This window comes from Canis lupus, chromosome 17, assembly GCF_003254725.2.
Source record: "Canis lupus dingo isolate Sandy chromosome 17, ASM325472v2, whole genome shotgun sequence".
In the NCBI taxonomy this organism is placed as follows: Eukaryota; Metazoa; Chordata; class Mammalia; order Carnivora; family Canidae; genus Canis; species Canis lupus.
The window spans coordinates 30,781,481-30,802,691 of NC_064259.1; the positions used below are offsets into that span (position 1 = coordinate 30,781,481).

At 43.3% G+C, this 21,211-nt stretch overlaps 1 protein-coding gene across 3 annotated transcripts in view; it reads left to right on the forward strand.

Moving 5' to 3' along the window:
• The window catches only part of GALM (galactose mutarotase), a 109,978-nt gene that overhangs the window by 50,735 nt on the left and 38,032 nt on the right, over positions 1 to 21,211 (forward strand). The window contains exons 1-3 of one of the 3 annotated variants that reach the window (XM_049095704.1): positions 7,978 to 8,099; positions 9,629 to 9,887; positions 16,632 to 16,786. In XM_049095704.1, coding sequence (XP_048951661.1) covers positions 9,860 to 9,887; positions 16,632 to 16,786 — 183 coding nt within the window. In that variant the 5' untranslated portion in view covers positions 7,978 to 8,099; positions 9,629 to 9,859. Of the gene's footprint in view, positions 1 to 7,695; positions 8,100 to 9,628; positions 9,888 to 16,631; positions 16,787 to 21,211 lie in introns of those variants that run through there. The other 2 variants (XM_049095703.1, XM_025454140.3) reach the window with 2 other exon arrangements.

Here is a 21,211-nt window from a genome sequence, read left to right on the forward strand (position 1 = left end):
GAGCCAAATGTGATCCATTCAGAAGCGAGAAATTATAAAAGTAAGAAGTATATGCCCCTTGGGACCCCTTGAACATGTATCCTAGAGAAATTAAGACCACACTATGACTGGTTAGCAGGTATCACAGATACTGAATCGAAGTTTACTTAATCAGCCTGGCAAAACCACAAGAGCAAAGTCTCCACATTTATGTGGGTCAGATCATCTTTAAATGTTTTAAATGCTTGAATGTTACTTTCTGCCAAGACTTCTTTTCAGCCATGCTTTTTGATATAAGATTCCACATTATGAGGGAGGGAGTCCAGACGAACTCAGAGAGCAATTCTCTTGTTCATAGAAGAGGAGGAGGCAGGGGTGAATCTACTTCAGGCTCGGCTGAGTCTGAGCTCGTGTTCTTTCTAGAATGTTGGCAGCTCTTGTCCTTTGAAAAACAGCAGGGTGATTGAAGATGTTGAGAAAGGTTCAAGCAAGTTTGCGTCACTACCACTTTAGTCAGGAGACCGAAGCGGACAAAGATAAGAAGTGAGGATGTGGCACACCTGCTACGAAACCACTGACAAAGTGTTGATAGCTCTTCTTGAGACACAGGTATTTTGATGTGTCAAAAATTAAGTGCTTGAATTCTCTGCAAGAATTCCCTGTGCATTTATTTCTTATTTCTCTAACCCATTCACAATTCTCTGACAAAATTACCCCATGACTCTTTTTGGTGGGCAAATGCTGCTGTTGCCTGTTTGGTATCCATTTTCACTTTGAGACTAGCATCTAGATCTTCCCTTAGAGAGTCGCTCCCCACTCTCCTCCAGCCCACATTGCTATAAGTGAGGTGACTCAACCCTACCAAGCACCAGGCAATTGGCTCAGAAGAGCACATAACCTGGTAAGATTCAACACTGGGATAATTTTGTTGATGCTATTTGGGATTGTGAGGCTTCCTATGTCCTGAGATTGCTAGTCTAGGGATAATATAAGTTTGGAGATGCTAGGAATCATAGGTAGAGAAAACAGTCTGAAAATGGGGCCAACACATCAGAAAACAGAACAAGAGGAAGAGAGAAACCAAGTTCTCTTTTTTTTTTTAATCTTTTTTTTTTTTTAAAGATTTTATTTATTTATTCATGAGGGACAGAGAGAGAGAAAGAGAGAGAGAGGCAGAGGGAGAAGCAGGCTCCATGCAAGGAGCCTGACGTGGGACTCGATCCCGGGTCTCCAGGATCAGGCCCTGGGCTGAGGGCGGCACTAAACCACTGAGCCACCGGGCAGCCCCGAAACCAAGTTCTCTTGACAGAGTTTTAGCTCAGATCCAGCCATGCCTAAAGGTAGATTCATTCATAGACTTTTCACTATGTTATAATAATTTCCCTTTCCTTTTTTTGCCTAAGCCAAACATGAGCTGGTTTATAACTTGTAGAATTAAAAGAGTTCTGATTCTTGAAAGTATTGCTGTTACAAAGGACAACTCGAAGTGTTTATCCATTCTATATAAAACCAAAGAGGGATCCCTGGGTGGCTCAGTAGTTTAGCGCCTGCCTTCCTCCCGAGGCTTGATCTTGGGGTCCCGGGATCGAGTCCTGCGTTGGGCTCCTGCATGGAGCCTGCTTCTCCCTCTGCCTGTGTTTCTGCCTCTGTGTGTGTGTGTCTCTCATGAATAAATAAATAAAACATTAACAAATAAAATAAAATAAAACCAAAGAATGTGCTCAGGCCAGTTGAGGCTTTATAATTTGTATAAATAGGTGCCACAATCAAGTAAAAGGGAATGAATGAGGGACTGGTTTTGAAGCTTCTTTACATGACATTGATTAAACATCTATTATTCATATCAAAAAGTGAGGGGAAAGAAAAGACATCCCCCCCAAACCACTCCCTTGGCAACATCATTCACTCAAACTAAGGAAAGATCAACCAACAGGGTTTCCAGAGCACTATGAGGGTTTAATACATATCTGACTATTAGTGCTTACCTGAGGCTGAAGGATGTAGTAGAAAGTGCTCTGGATTAAAATCTTAGTTCTACAACCCCCTCAAGCTAAATGATCCTAGACTAATGGCTTAAATTCAGGGAGATCTAGCTTATTTTGCAAGGTTTAGTATTTGTTATAAATGATATTCCTGCATCCTTCTGTACTATTTTTTTCTTCCTTAACATAATTATAGAGGCGCCTGGGTGGCTCAGTCAGGTAAGTGTCTGCCTTCAGCTCAGGTCATGATCCCAGGATCCTGGGATGGAGTCCCACATCCATCAGGCTCCCTGCTCAGCAGGGAGTCTGCTTCTCTCTCTCTCCCTCTGCCAATCCTCCTGTTTGTGCTCTCTCATTCTCTCTCTGTCAAATAAATAAATATTAAAAAAAAACATTTTTTTTAAATTTTTTTTTTTTAATTTTTATTTATTTATGATAGTCACACACACAGAGAGAGAGAGGCAGAGACAAAGGCAGAGGGAGAAGCAGGCTCCATGCACCGGAGCCTGATGTGGGACTCGATCCCGGGTCTCCAGGATCGCGCCCTGGGCCAAAGGCAGGCGCCAAACCGCTGCGCCACCCAGGGATCCCAAAAAAAAAAAACATTTAATTATGAAATTTATGCCTGAAGGCCTGTGGAGTCCCTAGTGCATTTATTTTCCTGTTATGTCATATTGTGTTACATGGATATATACCAAAATCTTTTTATCCATTTTCAAATTGCTGGACTTAGGTTGATTTCAAATTTGTATCTTACGCATAATACTGCTATAAATATTCTTAAACCTGTATGCAAAAAATCATCTAGTGTATATTCCAAGACACGGAATTGCTGGGTTACATGCAATTTGACTTTATTAGATATTGACAGGTTGTCCTCCAACATGGTTTTATCAATTGAGATTCCTACCAGCTATGTACAAGAGATGCTTCACATCCTGTCCCACATATTTTTTAGTGATCTTCTAATCTGTTCTAGTTATTGGGATACAGCAGTGAAAATTCTTGCTCTCCTGGAGCTTTCATTTTCTTGACAGAAGACCTAATAAGTAAACAAATGACAATATAACAGGTCTGGAGGCGATGAGAGCCTCCTTTCCAGAGTGTATGGGTGCCAAGGACTAGCTCTTCTCCTTGGGCCCTTCTTAACCTACAGTAAATGAATGCAATGCCCTCTTGAGCTCAATGTGACCTAATTCCAGAAACTCATTTTTTAAACTTGTAATTACCATAAAAATTAGGAGATGAACATTTTACACTGGCGTAATATATTAGAATTGCTTTGGAATCCAGGTTCTCAGTTGACCGCAGTACCAGGCAGCATATACAGAAGTAGTTAAATGCTCCTATCTCTGCAGTCAAAGTGCCCAGGATCAAATCTTGATTTCCTGACTTAGAAATCATGTGACCTTGAACAAGTTACTTAACCTCAATAAGTCTCAGTTTCTGTATCAGGTAACAGTGTCTGATTCACTAGAGGTGTTTATCATGGTGCCAGTACATTTTTAGCACTTTATATTTACTAAGAACCAATTAATAAAAATCGGATGGACCAATCCCAATAAAAATAGGATATTATTCCCATTTCATAGTTGAGGAAACTGAAGTTCAGAGTGGTTGAACAAATTGCCTGGCCAGTAAGTTCCAATGCCTTTTGGACCCAGGTTTTCTGATATCAGAGCCAGTTTTCCATTACAGCATTGTAAATATGAATGCATCATGTATTCACTCAATGATTATTTACTGAGCATCTAAAATTGCCAGTCCCCGTGTTTGATGCTAGGAAATTCTAAAATAGTCCTAATAAAGCTGAACATCTCTGGGCAATCCTGAAACTACAACTCCTTTGAGGCCAGTCCCAGTGTTTTTTTTTTCATTCAACACTGGTAATGAATTCTGAAGATTTTACTGAAGGCTTTCTGGAAGATAGAGATGAGCATTGTATCATATTAAGACTGTAACCTTCTTGAAGGCAAGGATCCTGATTTTTTTTTAATTTATTTATTCATGAGAGACACAGAGAGAGAGGTAGAGACATAGCAGAGAGAGAAGCAGGCTCTCTGCAGAGAGCCTGATGTGGGACTCGATCCCAGAACCCCGGGATCATGACCTGAGCCAAAGGCAGATGCTCAACCACTGAACCACCCAGGTGTCTCAAGGATCAGGTTTTACATATCAATGGGCAACCAGAGCTTAGCACAGTGCCTGGCACATACTTAATGAATCTTTGATGAATGAACATGTCATACAGCAAAATTTAATCCATCTTCCTCAACAACTTTTCTCCTGCCCTCATCATACTTTCCCCAGCAATCACTCCAAAATTATTGATGAAACAGGTGAGTTGAAGTGTAAAGAATTCTGCCTCTGGTGATCCTGTTGGGGTTCTCCCAGGTATTCTGAGCTTCCAGATGAGTAGGTTTCTTCTGAAACCACATATAGTGTTGTTGAGGTTGCAAAAAGTGTATGAGTCAAAATATCAAGTCAGGGAGCCAATAATTGAGTAAACAGTAACAACAAAATGTACTCATGGAAAGATAAAGAATGATCTAAGACACTGCATAGTTGAGTGCCCAATGAAGAGAACTGACGATAAACACTATTCGAGTTCAGAGCAATGACAAAGCCAACAGGAAGATGGTAACTAATCAACTGAAAAGAAGCTATTCTGGGTCTCTTTATAGACAAACTGTGAGGTGTGGTGAGTTGGTTTTATTATTATGGCTCAGAGACTTTCCTCTGCCTAACACCTTGTCAACGGCTTAAAGCTTTGGAGCCATTTCCATGGGCCCTGGGTCTGATGGGTCCCAGGAGCAGCACACCTGCAGTGTCTATACAGAATGAGGAGGTAGGGCCCAGGGTCCAAGGACTCAGATCTCCTCATTCCTAGCACCCCAAGCACTCAACTTTGGAGATTAACCTCTAGCAAAGAAGAAAAACTGACCTTATTCTTTACCTGTCTACCCTGGCACCACACTCTCTGGTTGAGAGAAAAGGTATCTATTTTAAGCAACTCCTCTTGACATAAATGTTACAATTCCTTCTCTTTTTACCTCATAACTTCACCCTTGGTGCCCATTCCAAAAATAAAAATAAATACTTCCTTGAATTTGACAATGCTTCGTTTTCAAAGTTACTATCTTACTTCTGACCTAATCCAACCTTGGAGATGGAAAATATTTCCTTCGATTTAGGGTGCCTCTTCTTCCTTTTTTTTTTTTTTAAGTTCACAAATATTCCTTTAATATATTTATTTTAAGTAGGCTCCACACCCAACATGAGGCTTGAACTCATGACCCTGAGATCAAGAGCCACGTGCTCTACCGTCTGAGCCAGCCAGATGTCCCAAGTGTACAAATATCCCTTTAGAGTATCACTAGGAAAATGGGATATTTTGGTAAGAAAAGTCAAGGTTCAGGCCTGACAGCTGACCTAGCACAAGCTAGTTCTAGTTAGAACAATATGTTAAGCCCTTAAAAGTGAAAGGAAAGTGAAATAAAGAAATGTCCCCTTACATCTTAGAGAGACATCATAGTCTGTTTCATTTTCTACCAAGCCTAGCTACAATACCTCCCTTAGTGACACTTGGCTTTGGCCATTCAAATGCATTTATCTCTTTCTGTGACAACATGAGCTTGGCAGAACATTGAGAACTGGAGGCTGAGAAAAGAAAATGCAGTCTTCCTGCCCACAGAAGAGAGTCTGAGACATCAGTGCTAACACAGCATTGCCGAAAGGGCTCGTATATGAATCAGCCACAAATGTGAAGTGGGCTGATGAGGATTGCAGAGTTTATGAGAATTTCTGATGAAGCAGCACGCAAGAGCGCTATCGGCTATTGTGTGAGGCTGGGGCAGTCTGTAATTTGACTTGTTTGGGTCTTTTTGTTATTATGTGTTTCGCTTCACCAAGGCTTGTTGCAAGCTCTCTTTTTCCTTTGCTATCACAATTCCCCTGCTTCATGAATGAGAATTGAGGCTTGTGGCAAGAATGTTAAATATTCCTTCAAACTGCAGACAGAGAGGGCTGAGAAACAGTTATGTTGCATTAGCATCTGATTCCAGGAACACGATTCCAGTTCTCCTCATTTTCCAACCATGGATGCATTTTGGCGCTTACTGCGGTCTAGTTGGATTCCTGCTGCAGAACCTAGAAACCAAACTGAAAGCAGTGTCAAGCATAGATGAGTCTAAAGGTGGTCAAGTAAAACATGTCTTCTGGTTTCCAGCATCCTCCTCCTTCCTAGGCCCAGTACTGTCTAGATTTGACACATTTAGCAAAGAAACAGGCTCCTGTATTTTATATGACAATCCTGTTAAGGACTTTAGGAGCTCTATCTTAGTCTTATGGCATCAGAGCCTATTTTTGGGGAAAAAAAACCCACAAGAGATCAGTCATCAAACTGTTAAGTAGCATTTCTCAAAGTCTGGTCCCAGATAATCTGCATTAGAATAACCTAGGAAATGAAAGGGGCAGATTCCTGAGTCTTGCCCTTGACTCACAGAATCAGAAATTCCAGGAATAAGCCTGTAAATACACATTCTTGAAAAATCTCAGGTAATTTTGAGGCACTCTACAGCATGATCTGTTGTCTTTTCCTCTCCCACCACCCCTTTTCTGCTTGTAGAAAAGAGATAATGAAAGTACAGTATGTGACATTTAGGGGGGAACTCAATAAATATTCCCTCAATTCCTTCTTTCTCTCTTCCTCTCTCTTTTTTTTTTTTTTTAAGATTTATTTAGTTATTTATTTATGATAGACATAGAGAGAGAGAGGCAGAGACACAGGAGGAGGGAGAAGCAGGCTCCATGTCGGGAGCCCGACGTGGGACTCGATCCGGGGACTCCAGGATCGCGCCTGGGGCCAAAGGCAGGTGCTAAACCCCTGAGCCACCCAGGGATCCCCCTCTCTCTCTTTTTTTAAAGATTTATTTATTAATTTGAGAGACAGAGACAGAGCGAGTGAGCATGTGAGCTGGAGGAGGGGCAAAGGGAGAAAATCCCCAAGCAAGCAGACTTCCCCTATGGAGGAGGGAGCCTGGGACTTGATCCCATAACCCTCAATCATGATCTTAACTGACTCAGCCACCCAGGGAACCCTCCCTTAATCCCTTCTTAAAGGAATTTTGGATTTCATGAACTAAATGGGGTAGATCCTCAAGGCCCTTCCCCAGAGCCCTGAGGTAAAGAAAGTCAGATGCTGTCTCTGACCACCTCCATGGAACCAAGCCCTACCTTATCTACACTTGATTCTGTCCAGCTGGGCTGCTACTGTAGGTCCACAGCCAGCACAAGCATGTCCAGAGCTTCACTGTGTGGGACAAACAGAATGACTCTTCAGTGTTCAGAGTGGCCTGCACTTACTTGCCCTTTCTCTAAATCACCTCTGCGCTTCTGTACTTCTTTCTCCTCGAGATCAAAGAGTTCATTTAAAACCAGAATCTCCTACCCCACCCCCACCCCCCACATTCGTCTGTGTCTAATTCTGCTCTCTGTGTTTTCCAGGATTTCATCTGAAAGTCTGCCACCAACGTTAATGAACAGCTAGCTCACTGCTAGCTCACTGGCACCTGTTTGAGAACCGCGTGCCAGGAACGGGGGTAGCATCCCGCAGATTCAGGGTTTGGGTTTGGCCCGTAGAAAGACTACAGGCCCCAAGATGCAATTTCACCTTTCAAAGACTACCACTCCCAACATGCAATGCAGCCAGAGTTAGCGAAGGAAAAGACGGTCTGGAAATTTTGCCTTCCTGTCACCCTCAGGCAAAGGAAAGATTCAGAAAGTCGCCAGGGGATATTTTTTGCAGGAATGGTCACTCCCTGAATCTAGGCAAGGAAGGGGAGGGGCCTGGGCCGCGTCCCGCCTCTTCTCCAGCAAACTTCTCCCGCTCCTGCCTCGCGGCTGCAGTTCCCGGGGCCGGGAGTCGCTGCCCGCCCCTGGCTTTGCCCATGGTCTCGGTGACTAGAGCCGTGTTCGGGGACCTGCCCTCAGGGGCAGGGACAGTGGAGAAGTTCCAGCTGCAGTCTGACCTGCTCAAAGTGGACATCATCTCCTGGGGCTGCACCATTACGGCCCTGGAGGTCAAAGACAGGCAGGGCAGGGCGTCAGATGTGGTGCTCGGCTTTGCAGAGCTGGAAGGTGGGTTGAACTCGGCCTGGGCTGCGGGCCCCCAGCCCTGCCGCTCACCCCCCCTGGGTCGGGCTGCTGCCCGGGACCCAGGGGGAAGCCCCGAGCTGGTCGCCGAGCTGGTCGCCGAGCTGGTCGCCGAGCTGGTCGCCGTCAGGGTGCCTGCAGCCGGCCGACTTTCTGGGTTTCCATCCATTGCCCGGGAAAAGACGAATGAGTGGGAACAGCTATAGGACATGGCCTCTGGTTGTCTATTTAGGCTTTGCTTTAATTAATTGAGAATAGTTGAAGGTAAGATAAAACCCCAGTAACCCAGGAGCCATCTTTGAACCCGAGGGCAAAAAGAAGGAAAAGCTGGCTAAGAAGGGGGTGTGACTCCCAGTTCTTCCCTCAGGTTCTTTTTGTAGAAGGACAAATCAAGACCTGCCTCATCTACTTCCTTTTTTTTTTTTTTTTTTTTCCTTCCTCTTCTACTTCCTTTTTTCTTCATCAACTTCTCTTGGAGGCCTCCTTCTCTTGGTGTCTCAGAAATGCTCCAACATGGCTCAGTGGGTGCAGACAATTTAGCCACTTGGGCTGGAGTAATATAGTGCCCAGCATTGGCTGGCTGCTCAGTGAAAAGTGGAAGACCCACTCATTGTCTAGCAATGAGGTCTCCCACTAGAATGAACCTCCACTTTATTGGAATCCATGGGCAATTGGGATGATGTATTCATCTGTGCATCCAAAAACTGTTCATTCAGTTATCTCATTCAGACAAGGTCCTCAGTCACCCTCACAGAGCTTGCTCTTCAGCTGGGGAGATAGACATTAGCCAAATAATCGCATTCAGAAGTAATTGCAGTTGCAGTTTGATCTCAGCAAAGGAAAATGTATGCAGCGCTCTCATGTCACTACCGTGTAGCTAGGCAGGAGATGAGGTCTGAAATAAAGTTGGTGAAGGGAATCTGCTTGAAGATAAAGGCCCTTTGCTCAGTGGAAGGGGCCGGGGCAAAAACTGCTAGAGGAGGTTTGAGGTTTTCCTCTAGGTGTGTCTTTCTATCTGTTTGATTCTTTAGACATGTAACATGGCTTATGGTTAGAAGTCAACAGAAGACTCTGGGTCTTGGTTTTCTCTGGTGGGGGTTCAGATCTTCTGTCATCAGAGTCAGAAGGCAAGGGGGTTGACGAGTGACAAAAGACAATTCTTGAGAATCATTTCGCTGAGTCACCTGTTAGTAGCATAACTATTTTCTATGCTGACACAGAATCACAAAGAGATTACTTGGCTGGTGCAAAATTGCCCAGTGGGGTCGAAAAATTGGACATAGTGCCTAGAATTCCGAGCCAGCAAAGCATTGGAGATGCTAAGCTGTCAGCATCTGCTTTTTTTTTTTTTTTTTAATTTTATCGCCTCTTCCATCTCTGCCTTATCACTGCTCAGGAGATAAACGCCCTCCCTCTGCACCTCTACACACACACACATTCACCTACCCTCACTCCTTACCACTTTTAATTCCAATAGAAGAGTCACACGGATCTTTTTTTTTTTTTTTTTTAAGATTTTATTTATTCATGAGAGACACAGAATGAGAGAGGCAGAGACACAGCCAGAGGGAAAAGCAGGCTTCATGCAAGGAGTCCGATGTGGGACCGGATCCCGGAACTCCAGGATCACGCCCTGCGTTGGAGGCAGGCGCTAAACCGCTGAGCCACCCAGGCGTCCCAAGAGTCACACGGATCTTAAAAGACAAGGCGTCTTTGTGGACTTCTAATGAACCACGTGCCATGACATGACACCTGGGAAACAGCAGTGTCTTTGTAAGCATGGAAGTGTCAATTTTTTGAGGGGGCATCCATACAGTGGAGCCATCCCTAGGAGTCTGTGACTTCTGCAGGAGTCTAAGTGAAGAAAGTACTATCCCCACAGGTTCTTAAAAGGGAGAAAACAAATAGATCCCCTCGGATTACAGTGATCTAGCTTGTGCTGTATTGCCCTCCATGTTAGTAACATGTCTTGAGAACGTTAAATAGCATTTTCTTATTAGGCTTCACAAAAAAGGTTGAATCAAAGTGTCTAAAATATTCTGGGTGCTGAGTCGAGACAGACATCCTCATTCCTGAAAGCTTGAATCAAAATGTCTAACATATTTTGGTTATTGGGTCAAGATAGACATCCTCATTCCTATGCTATAATTTAGATAATTGAATTATTTTTTAAGGCTTTTCAATTTTTTTAACTTTTTAAGAGATTTTATTTATTCATTCATGAGAGACAGAGGCAGAGGGAGAAACAGGCTCGCTTCAGGGAGCCTGATGTGGGACTTGATCCTAGAATGCTGGTATCATGCCCTGAGCCAGAGGCAGACACTCAACCACTGAGCCACCCAGGCGTCCCTTTAAGGCTTTTTAAAAATATATATTTTATTTATTTATTTGACAGAGAGAGAGCGTGTGAACACAAACAGGGGGAGCTGCAGGCAGAGGGAGAGGGAGAAGCAGGCTCTCCCGCGGAGCAGGGAGCAGGGAGCCAGACACAGGACTTAGTCTCAGGACCCAGGGATCATGACCTGCGCCAAAGGCAGACACAACCGACAGAGCCACCCAGGCGCCCCTAGATAATTGAATTACTGATTTTAAAAGGAAAGCAAGCTATTTGCAGAAGAGGAGAGGTTGGAAAAAAGCCCTCACAATATCAAGTAATGCTTTCTAATATGTGTACCCATCCTCGTGGTTAATGCAAGTGGCCCTTTGTTCCCTTTTTACAGCCCTGTCTTTCAATTTTTTTGTAGATTCTTTCAGTATTGCTGAAGATAAAAGAAGACTTCGTATATGTCATAACAGGAAGCATACTTGGCTCGGTTAGAATAGTGTGAAATGGCGCTCTGCTACTATTTTGACCAATTTTTGTGTATTAAAACCCATGTTAAGAAACTGGCAAAAAGGGATCCCTGGGTGGCGCAGCGGTTTGGCGCCTGCCTTTGGCTCAGGGCGCGATCCTGGAGACCCGGGATCGAATCCCACGTTGGGCTCCTGGTGCATGGAGCCTGCTTCTCCCTCTGCCTGTGTCTCTGCCTCTCTCTCTCTCTGTGACTATCATAAATAAATAAAAATTTAAAAAAAAAAAAAAAAAAAAAAAAAAAAAAAAGAAACTGGCAAAAGTGGGGCACCTGCTTGGTTGGTGGAGCAAACGACTCTCCATCCCAGGGTTGTGAGTTTGAGCCCCACAATGGGTGTAGAGATTGCTTAAAAAATAAAATAAAATCTTAAAAAAGAGAGAGAAATTGCTAACAGTGATTGTTAGAAGGAGGCTTAATTTTCACTGTTGATTCATTTTGAATATCTGAATATGTAAGTATTATATAAACAAAACTGAGGTAAATCATTTAAAGCTCTAACACATAACAGAATATGACAATAGGGGGTTATCTTGACATTACTATTTCCCTGAAACGTTTTGAACCACAGGAAGGAGCTAAGCATGGGTAATTCCATGAGACAGGGTCCTTTTGTAACTGCCAGGTTTGATGTGAACTCTCTCCAGTTTCCCAGATAGATTATATAAACTGTTTGGATCATGGCCATGACCGGAGGTCAGAATGGCTCAATTTCTCCCTGGGAAAATTAGATCTTTCTTCTGTAGAATTCTAAAGAGGTAAACCATATGATCTTTTAGTTATAGCCTGGAAAAATTAGTAATGCCTCCTATGAATTTTTCTGCCATTTTTTTGTACTTAAAATATTTAAAGTGCTTTTCATCTTCGGGTCCCACCCACAGTCATTATGACTTCTTTCAAAACCTGTGATGAGACTATATGCCTATAAGCCACAGGTATAAACAGCCTACCCACACAATCAGTGCCTGTTCTGCCCCCTTGCCTTCCCCCCCAGTTACCACCAAATACCCAGCTATTAACTGCCATGAGAGCCATTATGGAAAAAGTAGAAAAAACAGACTTCGTGCTTTTAGAAAACCACAGTTCATAGGGGGTGGAGGAAATGGGACGGGTTTAGAGGCTGTGGTGTGGTACTCCACATGCCCAAGAGTGCCCTTGTAGGAGCACTGGGGATTCCTGATTTAAATCTCCACTTTGTCCCTTAAAGCTGTGGGACCCAAGCATGTTATTTCACCTCCCTAGACTTATTTCCTCACCTTAACTAATGGGTAATGATGAGGAAATGTGTTTCCGGTTGCAATAGTGTCTGTCCGTAGTGAGCCATCAATAATTTTTATCTCCTTTCCTTCCCCTGCCCCCAAATATCTTCCCCTCACACTACTTGAACCTTTTACATCGCTTGCTTAACACTGAATAAAGGGCAGGAAGAGGGGTACCTGGGTGGTTCAGTGGTTGAGTGGCTGCCTTTGGCTCAGTCCTGATCCCAGGGTCCTGGGATTGAGTCCGCATCGGGCTCCCCACACAGTCTCTGCCTCTCGCTCTGTGTCTCATAAATAATAAATAAAATCTTTAAAAAGGGGGGAGGGGACGTGAAGATCCATGTAGACAACCAGCAGCCATTTGAAAATAGAGAAAATATTGGGGACGATTAAAGTGCTTGTCAATTAAAGTAGTGTTTGTTTCTCTCCCAAAGCCAAAGGAAAGTCATTCAGTTTGGAGAAGCTTAGACTGGGATTGGAAGGCAATTTTATTTCAACTTCAGGGCACTTTGGCTGGTTTGGGCTGTATGAGGTGGACTGCCCAGTTGGGGTCTGTGGGATGCTAGAGGAGTGGAGAGATCCGTTAATACATTCTGGCCAGTCCTTTGCCCAGGAAAAGGGACAGACTATTCCTTTGCTCTTTACCTGACATGGGCAATTGGCTTGATTAAATCATCATTTGTGGATTGACCTGGAAAACTTTGTCCTTTTTACATGGAAAACACTATTTTCTGCACTTCAAAACAAGCTGTTTAGTCATGTCCTGTTCAGAATTTGAGGATTGTCACTTTTTATAATTCTGATTTGATATAAAAGCTTAGTAAACATATGAAGATAGTATAAAATCCATTTGTTCTAAGGAGTTTTTTGGAGACAGTTGGCAGCATTGGTTTCTGAAATACAATTAGTTATGAGAAGAATGTGGATTTAAACAGTCTGGCTCCTGAGTACTTGTTCTTACGCATCACATTATTTGAAAAGCACAAGGCTTTCTGGTGAATTGAACTTACAACCATCTCTTCTCCTAGGCCACACTGACCTCTCCACCAACTCCCACCTCCCTTCTGATAACTAGTTGTATGTGGGGGCAAATTACTTCACCTGTCTATCCTTAGTTTCCATATTTATAAAATGAGAGTAATAATTTTGTCTACCTCATAACTATCCAGAAGGCGAAATTAGTCAAATGTAGAGCACTTTGAAAGCAGCTGAGCCTTAGGAAGAACTCAGTGGCAGCTATTATGATAGTCCATGGGCAGGACTCTGAGGACCTGCAGGTTAGCAACGGAGTGAATCAGGAAAGATCTGGCAAAGAATGATTGATGTTTTACTTATGCCCAAGGTTGAGTAATGGAAACCTATGACCTGTAACTGGCCCAATGGTCCAGGGTCTGTATCCTGAGAGCCCCTCCAGCCATGGTAAAAATAATTTATATGCTTGAATTGTATACTCTTCTGATCCACATAGATGGGATGGATATAGAATCTACCTCCAAACCTTAGTCTCTACCATTGCAATCATATGGTAGAGGTACTTAGAGAAGGAAAGATCTATGTAACATGCCCATGCACAACTTATAAGTAAAAGGACTCAAGCACATTGCTTTTTATAGCCCCCTAAAAAGCCCAACAACAGTTTTGCTCATCAATATGCCATGTTGCCATCAAAAGGAATATGGTAGATGGATATGTAGTCACTTGGATAGATCTTAAGGCATTTGATAAATGGGAAGTTGCAAAATGATGTGCATAGTACAATTCTCTTTATATAAATATTGCATTTGGGTATTTGTATGTGCTTCTCTGTAGTTAATTAAACAAACAAACAAAAATGGAAGTGTATATGCCAAACCGTTAGCTGTGGTTGTCACTGGGAAAAAGAAGAGTTAAAGCATAAAAGAGGGACTTTCACATTTTACTCTTTTTTTTTTAATAGTTTTATTTTTATGTATTCATGAGAGACACAGAGAGAGAGAGAGGCACAGACACAGGCAGAGAGAGAAGCAGGCTCCATACAGCGAGCCCGATGTGGGACTCGATCCTGGGACTCCGGGATCACACCCTGGGCTAAAGGCAGATGCTCAACCACTGAGCCAACCAGGCATCCCCACATTTTACTCTTTCCTTAAAAAAATTATTTATTTATTTATTTATTTATTTATTTATTTATTTATTTATGATAAAGAGAGAGAGAGCCAGAGTGGGGAAGGGGGAGTAGAGGGAGAGAAAGAATCTCAAGCAGACTCCTCTGTGAGCATGGAGCCTAATGTGGGGCTGTATCCCACAACCCCGAGATCATGACCTAAGCCGAAATCAAGAGTTGGATGCCTATCCAACTGAGGCACTCAGGTGCCTCTTTCTATTTTACTCTTTCTTAAGTTTGCCTGATTTAGTGAGTGAAAATACAGGTGTCCTATATTTTTATTTTTATCTTAAGTATGAATTTGAGATAAACAACAAATGAGGGTTTAAAAAAAATTTTTTTTAAGTTTTTATTCATTAATTTATCTCTACACCCAACATGGGGCTTAAACTCACAGCCCCCAAGGTGAAGAGTCACAGGCTCTTCTGACTAAGCCAGCCAGGTGCCCCAGCAAATGGTTTTTAAGTGTCAACTATGTCTCATGTATAATAATAATGTGGGTGTACTTATACTAAAAAATTATTGTTTATCTGATGTTCAGATTCAACCAGGTGCTGTATTTCCTCTGACAAACCCACTCTATATATTTGTTTAATGCTTTTTAAAGGATAGATTCATGGGACACCTGGGTGGCTCAGCAGTTGAGCATTTGCCTTTGGCTCAGGGCGTGATACTAGAGTCCTGGGATCGAGTCCCACATCAGGCTTCCCACAAGGAGCCTGCTTCTCCCTCTGCCTGTGTCTCTGCCTCTCTCTCTCTGTCTCTCATGAATAAATAAATAAAATAAAATCTTTTTTAAAAAATAAAGGATAGTTTCATGAAATGATTGTATAATTTATTTTTATTTTTCATTAAAAAAATATTTTGTTTATTTATTCATGAGAGACACATGGAGACAGGGAGAGAGAGAAGCAGGCTCCCTGTGGGGAGCCTGATGTGAGACTCAATCCCAGGACCCTGGGATCACACCCTGAGCCAAAGGCAGACGCTCAACCACTGAGCCACCCAGGTGCCTTGTATTATTTTTTTAAAAATTAAGAAAGAAAGAAGAATTCTTGTCAAGACAATACAAAAATATAACCTAGGAGATTGGCCTAGAAACGAGCGGATTACAAAGCAGCATGTAAACTAAGACTCCATTTTTATAAAATGAAGAAAAGCACATGTCTGCATGTACTAAAAGACAGGAGCATATACATAAGAATATTAACAGTAGTTCTCTCTAGTGATGAGGTTAGGATGATTTAAGTTTCTTGGGGCACCTGGGTGGCTCAGTTGGTTGCACATTTGCCTTTTGGTTTTGGCTTGGTCGTGACCTCATGGGTTGTGAGATCGAGCCCCAAGTGGGGCTCTGTGCTTAGCACAGAGTCTGCTTAAGACTCTCTCTCCCTCTGCCTTCCCCCCGCCTCAAATAAATAAATCTTTATTTTTTATTTATTTTTTTTAATTTTTATTTATTTATGATAGTCACACAGAGAGAGAGAGAGAGGCAGAGACATAGGCAGAGGGAGAAGCAGGCTCCATGCACCGGGAGCCCGACGTGGGATTCGATCCCGGGTCTCCAGGATCGCGCCCTGGGCCAAAGGCAGGCGCTAAACTGCTGCGCCACCCAGGGATCCCTAAATAAATCTTTAAAAAAAAATGTCTTCTTTGTGCTTGATAAAGTTCTTTTAAATTGTTTATAAAGAACAGGCATTACTTTAGGAAAGAGAAAACATTGTGTGTAAAGAACACCATTTTTTCTGTGCTTCCCTGAGGACTTAAATATGTCCAAGTTGTTATTACTTTCAGCTTCTCTCAGGAGAAAGTGGTGTGCAGTACTGTGAGCCTGACCTTTGGTTTGAAGTTTTATTTTACTTTATTTTATTTAAAGGTTGTATTTATTTATTCATGAGAGAGGCAGAGACATAGGCAGAGTGAGAAGCATGCTCCCTGTGGGGACCCCCATGTGGGACTCGATCCCCAGACCCCAGGATCATGCCCTGAGCCAAAGGCAGATTCTCAACCACTGAGCCACCCAGATGGATGCCCCTGGTTTGAAGGCTTTTTTGTTTTTAGAGATTTTATTTATTTATTCATGAGAGACACAGAGAGGCAGAGACACAAGCAGAGGGAGAAGCAGGCTCCATGCAGGGAGCCTGACGCAGGACTCAGTCCCAGATCTCCAGGATCATGCCCTGGGCGGAAGGCAGACGCTTAACCACTGAGCCACCCAGGCGTCCCCGGTTAGAAGTTTTAAAAAACACTTTTATCTCATGTCCTGCAGGCTACCTCCAAAAGCAGCCCTACTTTGGAGCAGTGGTTGGCAGGGTGGCGAACCGAATTGCCAAAGGGACATTCACATTGGACGGGAAGGAGTACAAGCTGGCCATTAACAATGGGCCCAACAGTCTGCATGGAGGAATCCGAGGGTTCGACAAGGTGAGTCAGGGGCCCTGGACAGAATCCTCACCTAGTACCCCTCACGGAGTACCTTCAAACACACCATCTATTTGCCAGGCTCACTCCCAGGCCCTATAGCAAATGCATGGTGAGGTGATACAGGAAAGAGGCTGCTCCAGTGGTTGGAGGGAGCAGATGCACTCCCTGGTCCGGGACTCATCCTTCTGTAGCTCCTCTGATGGTAACAGGCAGGGGAGCCATGAGTGAAAGGGCGATAGCCCTTGACTGGGGAAAGTTGGGGAATGACTTTCTCCTAGTGTCGGCATCAGGAAGTCCAGTGGACCTTAGGCACAACAGAAAACTGTACAAGGCATCTGCATGGATTCTCTCTTATGCTTACTAGAGCCCTGTGTTATCACCAAATGAGGTATCTGAGGGTCTGAAAGGCCATGTACCTCCTAGGTTGGGCTGTCCGGCCTGCAGCCCTCATTTCTTTCTTTCTTTTTTTTTTTTTTTTTTAAAGATTTTATTTATTTATTCATGAGAGACACACACACACACACACAACACAGAGAGAGAGAGAGAGAGAGAGAGAGAGAGAGAGAGAGAGGCAGAGACACAGGCAGAGGGAGAAGCAGGCTCCATGCAGGCAGCCCAACTTGGGACTCAATCCCGGGTCTCCAGGATCACGGCCTGGGCCAAAGGCAGGCGGCAAACCACTGAGTCACCCAGGGATCCCCCCCGCCCCCATTTCTACACTATACCTGCTGGTGTCATCCATGGCCTCTATAGGCACCCCCGGTCCAACACACACCCCTGAAACTCATTAAGCCCCCTCTCCATGTGGCAGTGTGTGCCACATCCAGGCCTAGCCTTCCACTGAAGTGCCTCATGCCTCAAAATTACCTCAGATTCTTCCCCAATGACCCCTTTCCACATTAAAACTCCCATTCCCCAAGTGAATTCCTGGAAAAACAAGGTTAGGACAGCAAATTAATCAGATAGCTTCTCCCTGAGGTAGAAATGCCTGGCATGCTTCCTAACTGTGTGGGAGTCTGAGGGTTAACACCCAGCAACTCTCTTACTAGTCTAATTTCAGGGAAACAATTTTGGTAACTAACTCTCCTTTATTTTATTTTATTTTATTTTTAAAAATATTTTATTTATTTATTCATGAGAGAGAGAAAGAGAGAGGCAGAGACACAGGCAGAGGGAGAAGCAGGCTCCATGCAGGGAGCCTGACATGGGACTTGATCCTGGATCTCCAGGATCAGGCCCTGGGCCAAAGGCAGTGCTAAACCACTGAGCCACCCGGGCTGCCCACTAACTCTCCTTTAAATTATACCACCCAGTTTATTCCCTAAAGAAGAACCAGAAAATACCGCAACATGTATGGCAGCTAAAGATCACCATTTCTTCTTTTCTGCCTCTTACTGCCACCTGTCCCTTTGAAGGAAGTTGGTCACTCTGTCAGCAACTTCCTGTCTGTGGCCTAGAACCATACTGCCCCTCTGTTCCCCATTCCTCCATGATGGGACTCCTCATACCAGGAAGGCATGAAGGCAAGGGGTAGCCCCTGTCCTGGCAGTCCCAGGGCAGAGGGTCTCTGAAATATGGCAGGTGCATGGGCAAAACCCAACCAGAGGAGGTTAGGCCCAGCTGTGTTCTGACAGGGATCTTCAGACAAGCCTCAGAACAACACCTGTTCTGGCTTGTTCCTCTTCCCTCTATTCCACTGTAGTATTTTCTGTGATATTGCTTCACATGTGTCCCTGGTAAAAACACAGCAAGATAGTATACACATCCTTCAGAGCACCGTGCCTACTGATTCCCTTCTGTGAACCAGGGAGCACGATATGGTGGGGATTTCTGAGACTCCAGTATAGTGAAGGAGCCAGACCCTTAGATAAATAGCTGCTATAGGCAACAAGCCCCATAATATGGATGTCAGTAGTGTGTTACAGAAACTGGGTGTGGACAAATTCATGGCAACTGGGGAGGTAGGATTTGAAGAAAATCCTTTGAAGAAAAAATAGCATTTCATTTAGGAAGTAGGTACTGGAAAAGATGGCTGTGCAGAAGCCCAGAGAGGGTGGGGAAAGACTTGGAATTTATCCTGAAGATATTGAAAGCTTTTGAACTGTAAACTTTTGTACAGAAACATGAGCAGTATCAGGTGAACTTTGTTTCAAGTTGTATTTCATCTCAACAGTTACTGAATAATAGCTGCTTTGTAGATATGTCTTTTTCTATTTATAGCAACACATTTTTTTTAAAAGATGAAATTTGAATAACCTAACAGGGTTAGAAATGGTACATAAGTAAGCCTAGAGATGCAAATGTGAAAATTTTCAGGAAATTTTGAAACTGTAGGGTCAGGGATATTCTCGCATGAATAGGAATGGTTTTCCACATAATTATACTTATCTGATAATGACGGTTTACACAAAAAAACTTTCCACTGTGTTCTTTCTCTGAAGGACAAAAACTAGGTAGCAAGTTAAGAACATTTTATTTCAAGTACTTTATTCTTAAAATTTTCCATTTGGGGGATTTTTTTTCTTTTTTTAATCATGCATATAACTGGCTTTGTATTTTAAGTATCTTGAAAGTTCAGCATTTCTAGGAGATAACTAGGGTGTAAAATTAATTTTTTACTAAGGTCAGTGAATTTGTTTCAGATACCAGCTGCTCTCACCATAGGTAAAGGCAGAGGCCTCCGCTCCTGCTGGGCTTCCCTTCCTGGTAAATGTGGGATCTCTCAACATCAGTAAGAGAGATCCAGGCCACACTAGAAGCAGGTGGGCAGAACCTGGGCTCAAAAGCCATTCTTATAGCCCACAGCAATTATTATCTTTCAAGTCTATTTGGAATGACAGTGTTCGGCCTCAACTCTTCCATTGAAAAAAGGAGATTCAAACAAAACATTCACTGAAATGAAGATGTGAAATGGTGTAGACTACCTGCATGAGCTTGAATCTTAGTTCTGTCCCTAATGACATGTGTGACTTTAAAAAAATATTTTATTTATTCATTCATGAGAGACACAGAGAGAGAGAGAGGTAGAGACATAGGCAGAAGGAGAAGCTAGCTCCCAATGGGGAGCCTGATGCGGGACTCAGTCCCACAACCCCAGGATCACGACCTGAGCCGGAAGCAGACACTCAACCACTGAGCCACCCAGGTGCCCCCGTGTATGACTTTAAACAAGATTTCCTCCCCTTTAAACAATAGGCATGGGGCACCTGGGTAGCACAATGGGTTAGGCATCTGACTCTTGGTTTCAGCTCAGGTCATGATATCAGAGCTGTGAGATCAAGCCCCTTGTCCAGCTCCATGCTCAGGTCAGAGTCTGCTTAAGATTCTCTCCCTCAAAAAACAAACAAACAAACAAACAAACACTGTCTCTCTCCCTCTTCCTCTGCCCCTCCCCCATTGCATGTACACTCTCTCTCTGTAAAATAAATAAATAAATTTTTTTTTTAAAAAAGAGTTTTAAGCAATGAGCATGAAGTATGGAAAGGTTCTACTCAACTACCCTGGAATATGGGAGGTGGAAGTGGGCAAAGTAACACCACTGAATTCAGTTTGCTCATCTGTAAAATGGGGTCATAGTATTAGTTGGAGCCATTTGAAATTGCCAGTGTTCAATTCTTTTGACCTACAAAGACAATCATTTTGTTTGGTTCAACCAAATCCTTACCTTATAAAATGGTTTATGTAAAGCACCAGGTCAGTGACTGGTGAGCACCAAACAAATAGAGGTCTCATGTCAGCAAAGACCTCTTGATTAGTGAACCCCAGGGCTCCCCAAAGGGATCGGGCTTTCCAAGCAGTATATTCTCTGAAAGCATAGAATAAGGAAACAAGCTCAGGATAAGACCACTGTCTTCCCAGCTGGAAGAAGCTAGGAAAAGTAGTATATTCTTTCTGAGCCCAGCTCTCTCAGCTCTCTCATCGTTAAAGAGGATAATGGTGCCTATAATGAGTCAGCTTGGAGACAAATAAGACAGTGTCTGTGCAGTTCCTAACAAAGTGTCTTGGCTCATCATGGGCACCCAGTAAATCCTGGTTGTCCCTCCCCTGTATGGGTGGGTAATCTTGAGGCCTCTAGGGCAAAGGTGAGAGGAACCGCTGTGCAAATCCAAGATTCCTATTTCCAAAAGCAAAAAAACTCCTGGAACCTTCTTTTTCTTGCCACCCTTAGAATCATATTTTCTAGAATGAGAAGAAAACTTCAAGATCATTTTTTCAATCCCTTTGTGGCAGGGACTCATGCCCACCCGACATCACACACTGAGCTAAGAACAAACCTGGCACCCAAATCAGGACTCCTGACTTGTGGGCAGAACTCTTCCTAACAGAACAAGTGCCTTCTTATTTGTTTGGAACTCTGCCCAGGGAATACAGAAACTCTTGAGGCATTTTTTAAAATAAATATTCAAAATAAAATAAAATAAAATA